Source organism: Danio rerio, chromosome 14 (genome assembly GCF_052040795.2).
Source record: "Danio rerio strain M-AB ecotype USA chromosome 14, GRCz13ab, whole genome shotgun sequence".
NCBI classification, from domain to species: domain Eukaryota; kingdom Metazoa; phylum Chordata; class Actinopteri; order Cypriniformes; family Danionidae; genus Danio; species Danio rerio.
Genome location: NC_141034.1, coordinates 34522404 through 34532076, shown reverse-complemented (window position 1 = coordinate 34532076; position 9673 = coordinate 34522404). Strand labels below are relative to the sequence as shown.

The following is a 9673-nucleotide window of genomic DNA, read 5'->3' as shown; positions in this document are numbered from 1 at the left end:
GATTTACACATTATTGGAAATAGATATGCAGTCATTTTATTTCTGCTTTAGATATAGACAATTCTTGCTTTATTGTATGTACATCTTATCTATTAGGTCATATTCTTTTTGTATGAGTAATTCTCTGGTAATGCTTGATGTCCAAAATGCTCAAAATATGCTTAGTTTAAAAGTCATTTTAATTGAACAAAAGGTTTGTTCAAATGATGATGAAAATAATTAAGCAAATTGAAGTTCAAGCAAACTGTAATTAGAATGATTTTTTCTAACTGATAAACAATAAAAGCACTGCAATTTACATGACCAAAGAAAATGAAAACTGAAAACCAAACTAATAGCTAGGCAATAGTCAATGCATTGAAAATGACTCTTCTATAGCAACTCTACTAAGATCTCCTTATAAGTCTCATTCTGCATTTTCAGCGCTGTATTTGTAACTATTATTGTAAATATATTGTATAGAAAAAAACATACATCTGTAAACTAACAGATTAGGTTCTAGCAGCTCATAACTCAGTTTTTTTGCAACATTATTTACATATATTTACATATAAAACATATTTTAAACTATGAAAAAAAAAAATCAGTCAAATATCTTTGGTAGATATCTACATATCAAAAGCTCCCAAAGATCAAAGTACCATAATCCAATTGGAAAGCATAAATACAAGAGTGCAATACAAAACACCTATTAATGTCAAGCTTTTAATGTCTAAAAAAGAATGTAAATCGGATCCTATGCTCAAAAAATAATTAATCATGATGAAGTTTTATATTAACTGTTTGTAACCTTTAGATTTTATTTATTTTTGTCAGTTTTTTCATTCCTTTATTCATTTTTCTTCGGCTTAGTCCCTTTATTTATCAGGGGTCACCGCAGCAGAATGAACCGCCAATTTATCCAGCATATGTTTTACACAGCGGATGCCTTTCCAGCTGCAACCCAGTACTGGGAAAAATCCATACACACTGATATACAGTCAAGTTAGTATATTCAATTCACCTATACTGCATGTCTTTGTACTGTGGGGGGAACTGGAGCACCTGAAGGAAACCCCACGCGAGCATGTGGAGAACATGCAAACTCTACACTGAATGCCAACTGACCCAGCTGAGGCTCTAACAAGCGACCTTCTTGCTGTAAGGCCACTGTGTTGCCTCAGTTTTTTCAGTTCCTTAGAATTTATCTAAATCTGTAAAAATCAAACACAATTGAATTTAATCAGTTAATATATATATATATATATATATATATATATATATATATATATATATATATATATATATATATATATATATATATATATATATATATATATATATATATATATATACATTTATAGCAGTAGAAAAAAACAGATCATTTAGTTAAATTCTAGGAGACTGGTTTACTTAATTTGCAGGGATAAAATTGATGTCGCTTCATACTCATAAATATCAATCGCTCAATTATGTTAAAAAATGAAACCCAAAAAGATTTTATATACAATCGGAAGACCTAAATCTTATTTGATAGGTCTAAATATTTTTGGAGTGCAACAAGATTGTGACTTTTCTAATAAAACAACTCTTTTACTTTTGTAAACTCTAAAAATAGATCAAACCAAAACTACTTTAAGAGCAAAAATGTTGAAGATTAGCTGATATTCTGTTGATCCTTAAAATGAAAGACACCCATCTTGTGTCCTTGTCTGCACATCAGAAAAATCTTGTGTGTAGGCTTGCCTTTCATATGCTATAATCTGTTCTGAAACAGATGAGGTGTTTGGCACTGACTTTGCAGTTAGAAATGACTGGGTTTATCAGTTCAAGAGCAAGAGCAGGATCATCTACAGTCCAGCAGAGGGCATTAGAAAATCACAGAACAGGGCTCACAAACTAAAACACCAAAGGGGGAGTGTGCAGATGGGCAGAAAAAATTCCTACTTTTCACAGAGGATGGAGCTGATATGGTGTAAACGGGGCAGACGAAGTGGACAAAGAGCTCCTGCGCTGCTCTCAGGCTTCCAGAGCCACAAGAACAGCCTGTGACCATTGCTGGAAAACTCCATCAGAGCCATCATGAAGTTCTGGCTTTTCTTTACACTGGCTCTGCTCTGGCTGGAGGTCCAAAATGGTGAGCAGATCTCTCTTTGTTTCTTCTGGCATGTTATTCTTCAGTCAAGACATTAAATGTTGTCAAAGAACATCGTTGTTCATTTACTCTAACCGAGAGATGTTATGATGAAAGTGTGCCAGTGGTGCCAAACAGACGCCAAAAATCCAGCGTAGAAAGAGGGGAAGGAATCAAATCAGGGAGCAGTTTTATATTAAAAGAAAGAATGTAATCAGTAACAACAAAGCAACAATATCGGCTTTTCATCCAAACATGAACAAGGAATCAGAAAAAGTTCTCTATGACTCTTGCATGTTGTATAATTGAATTCATAATGAAATCATATTTCAGATTTTTGCAAAGACAACAAGAAAGGCATATTTTCTGCATTGCTGTTTGTACAGCTGTGAGCTCAACTGTAGAGAGTAGATTTCCAGATGGCAAAGCCCTCTTTTGCTTGCTCCCCTTCACTCTTTTCTTTGGCTTGGTCATAGAAGAGTCATTTGTCAGTTAAAAGGAACATCTATAATGTGAAAAAAAAAGCCAAACCTGTAACTTTGGTTAGGGATTTTCTGCAACCATGTGGAAAAACACAGTGTTAAGATTTTGTCCTCCAAGTGAAATTACGTAGGAAAGTGTCTGACATTAAATCACTGCCCCTTAAGAATACTGTAGAATGCCTGTTTTTTCCAAACTTTTTAAGTTTATACTCCTTTTTGTTCAACAAAAGAAAGAAACTTGACAGGTTTAGAAAAAGAATAGAGGATGAGTAAATGATGACTCTTTATTTTTGGGTGAACTGTCTCTTTAATATTTAATAATGGTTCCAATGTGCTTTCTGAATGTGCTTCTATAAAGTTGTGCATGTAACATACCAGTCTTCCATCCTAATGTAAAGCAAAGCTTTCAAAGTTTCTTTATAAAAAAATTAAAATAAAATAAATCCCAAATGCTAATTAGATGCATTTTCATCGAGTTGTTAAAGTCCCCAAGAAATCAAAACTAATCATATGATTTCATAAGCTTAAATTGCTGGTTTTGTAGATAATAATGTGCTTATCATTAAGAAAAAATAAATAAAATGTTTACCCTTTCTAATTTTTAATTGAAATCTGAAATTGCACTTCCTGTTTGTTTCCAGTTAATTTATCAGATGATGTGATTTTGAGGTAATGGGCGTGGCTAACGCCGCTCCAACTGTCAGTTTTGACAACAAACAGAAATGGTGAGGAGAAGCAGTCAGTAAGGTTGTAATAAGTCTTCTAAAACTCCTTTCCCAATCTTTCTGAATGAAATGCCTACTTTACTACATCCATTCAGCCTGCGGTAAAAAATGTTTTCACATTTAAAATTCAGTTTCTCTAGGAACTGCATCACAATACGAAAAAATAATGATTGCAGCTTCCAGTTCACAAGAACTTTAAAGCAGTTGACTGTAGTATTGAACCTAGCAATAAACAGTAAACAAAGCAAACATAACAGACCTTTTTCACATTTCTAGGTTTCTCAGTAGTGAAGGTATCATAGTTGGGTAAACTTAAGAGTGCAGTGATTGGAAGGAAACAACAAATAATTTTTTTTACAATCCTTTTTGTTGAAATAATAAAAGAAAAACTCCACAATGGTGTTATCAAGACTTACAGAGAAAGGGGAAAAAATAGTGTGAGACGGTAACCAGAGAGAGAGAATAACGTCAAATTTACTCTCAGCCCAATAGATGCTGCATTACAAACACCTCGGATAAGCTGTGATTCGTTTTTTGCAATTTGACGCAAAGATGATATAATACATTCATAAATGCATATAAATGTTCATACATTTAAAAAAAATAGAAATATTAAAAACTAAAGGAATTAAGTTTATGATGACCGTTAAACACATCATGACAGTCTTGTGAAAAGGGTCCATGGAGACAGCCGATTAGTCACATGGGTGTAATGTTTGCTATGTCAGAGTTTATTTGGCAAATGCAGTCTCATCTTCCTTTATTCACATGAGCCTATATTCAGCATAAAACTTTTTTCCAAATTAAGGGATTTTTATTAGAAATTTTGTCATTTTCATCACTCGCTCATGCGATACTACAAAATGTGCATTAACATGGGGTGATGGAAACCCAGCTATAGTCTTTAACTCAATTCACAGATAACAGAGCTATGAGATTAGATTTATCCTGAAAAAGCTCACAGACATAATAACAAAAGCGTCTAATTGATTCATTTATTCATTTTTTCGGCTTAGTCCCTAATTTAATCGTGTGTCGCCACAGCAGAATTAACCGCCAACTTATCCAGCATGTGATTTATGCAGCGGATGCCCTTACAGCTGCAACCCATCACTGGAAAACACCCATATACTCTCATTCACACACATACACTACGGACAATTAAGCTCACCTAATTCACCTATACCATGTGGGACGAAACCTGCACGAACACGGTAAGAACATGCAAACTCCACACAGAAATGCTAATTGACCCAGCCGAGGCTTGAACCAGCCACCCACTGCGCCACCGTGACACCAGCTTACTGAATAAAAAAACACTTAATATGAACTAAATAGCCAAGTGACAGTCTTTGCATTTAAAGGGACATGCACATAAAATGTGTATTATCTCACACTCAAATAGGGGGCAAATTTGACAATGTGATAAATAATACGGATGGACATTTTGAGATGAAACATCACAGACATTCTGGCATTGACATCTTATTATTGGGGCCATATTGTGACCCATTCAGAGAGAAATGAAACCTTTGCTGTTCTGTTTTTTTTACTCACGTATGACAGAACAGGAATGAAATGAATGTCATTGCTCCCTACCCAACAACATATGCTGGAGATCAGAAAGACTCAGTTTTGGTTTCTGCAGGTGTGTGTCAGCAGGTCAAGCGTAAGAAAGAGGCCGGAGAGAACCGCATTAAACCAGGGAGGAAAAGGGCAAAGGTTCGCTACCCCAAAGTCAAAGAAAAAGACACAGGAAGCAAAGGACAGTCTATTCTCACCCAAGTCCTTGATAAAGGCCGTTTTCTGCGATTGGGAGAGAGCCTGTCTTTAAATCCAGGGAAAACACTGGAACTGAGATGCAAAGGAACAAAGATTGGCTGGGCTTATCCCTCTTATTTGGACACCTTCAATGACAACCGCCTCAGGTATTCTTCCATCCCACTTTATTTTAATAATTTAGTGTGCTTTTCGTGAATACATAGTCAAATACAGTAAATACACAGTATGTAAATATATATTTTCAGACCATTTTAATAAAATGTATGTTGGAACAGAGGCAAAATTAAATAACAAAAAAAAACTTGGAAAAAATACTGCAAATGCAAATACAAAATATTTTATTTACATTGTCATCTTTTAGATTAGGTTCTTGTATATTGTACTTTATTAGTAAATTTAACAAGTTAGCTGGAGATTTTCTATGCAGAAATTTGAAAATAGGTAATTGAAGATATATAAATAAAATTACTAAATATTGACAATTCTAAATATTGTTAATATTGTCAACTATTATCATATGATGCTGATCTTCTGGTGTTTTGATAAGTTAAGCACTGTAAACTCTAGCACACATGTATCAAAGCCAGTTCCTGGAGGGCCGGAGCCCTGCAGAGTTTAGTTCTAACCCTAATTAAACACACCTGATCAAACTTTTTGAGTGCTTTAGGCTTGTTTGATACCTACAGATAGGTGTGTTGAAGCAGGGCTGGAACTAAAATCTGCTGGGCTCTGGCCTCAAGGAATTGACTTTGACACCCCTGTTTTAGCAGATATGAAATTTATCAGGGGTTTTCACAGGGGAATGAACTGCAAACTTGTACAGCATATGTTTTACATAGCGGATGCCTTTCCAGCCGCAACTCTGTACTGGGAAACACCCACACACTCTCACATTCACACACTCATACACTACGGCCAGTTTAGTTTAGTCTTTGGACTTTGGGGGGAACTGGAGCACCTGGAGCAATATGTCCATTATTGAATAAATAATATGATTCTTCAATTTAATTCTAACTTGCACTCCTGGTCCTCCATAGAGAAAACACTGTGAAATGTATTAAGTTGACCTTACTTCGAAAAATTAAGGAAACCGATTGCCTTAAAATTTCGAATTAAAGTAGTGTATTAATTTTAAGTGAGCATAAGTTAAAACAGTTTGTATTTACAACTTCTTAATAAAGTAAAATTCAGTACTGTTGACTCAAAATAGCTAGTTGTGTTAACTTCTTATTAGTGTTCACATTACTAAGAAAATATTAGGAAATCAATTGCCATAAGTAAACTGAACTAAAACATTTAAGTAAAGACAAAAACCAAAACCTTACTTACTCCCAGGGCTGTTTATAATGAAGTTGATATTTTGCCGCGTTTCATAAATTCTAATTTTTACGAGGTGGGTCGTTAGCTCAACGTTTAACTCTCAAGCTGGAGGACCAGGACATACATTTTTGGTTTGTAGGGAAAAACCAGAGCACCAGGAGGAAACCAACACAAACACTAGGAGAACATGCAAACCCCACACAGAAATGCCAACTGGCTCAGCCAGGGCTCGAACCAGTGACCTCCCCCCCAAATAGTTATCCATAATACATACTCTTTCCTATGGCCTATGCTGATGCAGTGTGAAACATCAAACAAGTAAGAATAGCCCACGAGTAACTGCTTCAGGTTTGAAAAGCCCTATTGATTGTGTTGTTGCAGCATCAAGCAACATGAACGCTACGGCCAGCTGATCCTGACGTCGCCCTCTGCTGCTGACACTGGAGAATACAGCTGCTGGGTTCTGCTCTGTGACGGACAGGAATGTGAGAAAGATGTAGACACCATCTCTGCCACCTACATATACTTCACAGGTACATTATTCTCTTACAAATAACACAAATACATCTTTATGATCAATAAACTCCAAAGACATAGTTATGCTTCTCTTTGTATCCAGACAAAGATGAGCTGTTTGTTCCCTCTGCCATTCATTTTGAGATCATTTACCTGCGCCCTGACAAACCTGCCACCATCCCCTGCCGGGTGACCAACCCCAAAATCAAAGTCTCGCTACACAGAGAAGTTCCTGCAGAGGAAATTGCTGTGGATGGGACTCAGATCTCCTACAATCCCACTAAAGGCTTCATCATCCAAAACCCCAGTCCAGAACATAAGGGAGCGTATTACTGCAAGGCCAACAGCACTAGCAAAACCACCCCGCAAATATCAACTAAATACCAACTGCTGTATGTGGAGGGTAAGAGGAGAACATACATTTACTGTCAGGATACACATTTTTGGCATTTTGTGATGCATTTCCTCCTTTGCAGTACCTAGTGGTCCCCCTTTTGCAACGATTGAGGCTTCTTCAAATTCAGTGAGTGGTGGAGATGTATTTAATGTTACCTGCACAGTGCTGGGTGAACCAGAGATGAATGTCAGCTTCAGCTGGAGGTATCCCGGCCAGGTAAGTATTGCATTTTTACACATTAAGGGCTTTTGCACTAGGACCTATTATAGCAAAGGTGTCAAATTCAGTTCATGGAGGGCCACAGCTCTGCACAGTTAGGTTTAACCCTAATTAAACACACCTGAACTAATTGAGCCCTTCAGACTTGTTTAAAATCTTACGGTAAAGCTGCAGTTACACTAGAGTTTGTGTATGCGAAATTCGTACGGCGCTGCGAAAAGGGGAACTTGTCATAACATATATTGATCAATCAGCTTGGTTGTCAAGGCAGAATTTCAAGTGCAACCAATCCTTTTAAACAGACATGTTGAATCGGGTAAAGAAATTAAAATGTTAAGTTCATAGAACTTTAAATATTAAGTAAAAGACTTTTGCTGCCTAATGAGTAAGTTACACACATCTGTTTAAGTTTTGATGCCATTAAAACTTGGTATTTAAGCATTGTCAGGTTATATTAAATTAAAATCTTTAGTAATGATAACAGTGGGGTTTACAGTATATAAAGTAAATGTAGACAAAGTGGGCAATAGTGGACAGGCTGAAAGAAAAGTGTGATTTTGGTCATTGCCATTGCCATTTGTCATGTAGGAATGAATTTGATTTGAATTTCATCTAGAATGTATTCACTCAGTCATTGTACACTTGTCACTGGTAGTTTCTCTTGTGGTGGGTTAGACCCTACTCTGAAGTAAAAGCTGATGTAGTAGCCCAGCAAAAACTTCCTATAACTAAAACTCTTACGAGGAAATGAAACAATTTTACGTATTGTCAGAAAAATTTGTTCAGATTCATGCAATTTCATTCATATGAAATTATAATATTTTTTTTAAGGGAGGGGTGATCCTAAACCCCAGTCCTAAGCTTACCCATTGGGGCATGGTAAAATCATACCAAAATGTACAAATGAGATTGTTCAAATTAATAAAAATTAGCCACTACGTCAAAAAGTTACGAATTGCCTTTTCTGAACAAAATCATGCTATATTGAAAATAAAAGTAATGACTGCCGAAAACTCTGACTTCAATTATAGTATGAAATTACCAAATTTTATTTAAAGTAAATAAGTGTAAAAAAATTACGCGTGTGTATGTGTCTACTCAGGACCAGAGACCGGTGAACATTCAGGACTCCTGGAGGCTGATAAACCGCGGTGTGGGACACACCACACGCATCTCCCATAGCGTCATGATTGTGGATGATGTTGAAACCATTGATTATGGAAAGTATATCTGCACTGCCAAGAATAAGAATGGAGAGACACTGGTGGCCACATCGGTGAAGTCACGTGACTAGGAGAAACGACATAGATTATATTCTGAGCTGAGCTGGACTCCATTTACATTTCAGGCTTTATGCTGTCATTTATGAAAGCATTATGAAAAAACATGAATCGTGTATAGAAAATAAAGTGCTTCATTTAACCTGAGACATAACAATGATGAAGGTTAATGCTAACGTCTTGCTTGATGGTAAAATCAACAGTTTATCTAATATAACATTCAGTACTACCTGTGAATCAGGTTCAGGTTTTTTTTGTTTTCAGTCTTTAACCTGCCATACTGAAAGTGGAAGGTGTTGAGGTTTATATGCATATTTTAACATGTATGAAATATGTCTGAAGAGCATGAAGGCTTTGTGCTCCGCACTAATGGACTCCGTATGTGGAATGTGCAGAGGGAGCCCAGAGCTTATTTTGGTTCAGTGCAACACATTCAAAGTATGCTTCCCCAGCTCTTGCGGAGATCTGTTATTGAATTATTAAGAAATCAAGAATATATTAGAATGTAGTTCACAATCAAACGAGAACAGATCAGAATCAAACTGGCAGTCAATTGATGACAAATTTGCTCTCTATTTGTTATAGTGATTTTAATTCAAACATAGACTAGCTAGATTAGAAAAAGATAAAACGGTAAGAAGACCAGCAGAGCACAATACAGGAGGTGTATACAGTTTCGCTGCAGAGTCTCTTTAAGGGATAGTACCTTCCCTTAATTTACAAACTATGTCCTGCAGGATGGCATAATCGCTTTCTTATCCGGATAAATCTATCTCCAGAAAGTACTATAAAGTTAAAGTCCCAACCCAAATAGCACCCTAAACCCTTACTGTCTTACT

At 36.2% G+C, this 9673-nt stretch overlaps 1 protein-coding gene across 1 annotated transcript; it reads left to right on the top strand.

Moving 5' to 3' along the window:
- The first annotated feature begins 1892 nt into the window (after positions 1–1892).
- pdgfrl (platelet-derived growth factor receptor-like) lies at positions 1893–8981 on the top strand. The gene is given in 6 exon segments (NM_200314.3): positions 1893–2116; positions 4969–5248; positions 6804–6955; positions 7042–7341; positions 7415–7551; positions 8657–8981. Coding segments are annotated over 6 exon segments (1116 nt in total). The 5' UTR covers positions 1893–2061; the 3' UTR covers positions 8849–8981.
- The last annotated feature ends 692 nt before the right edge of the window (positions 8982–9673 follow it).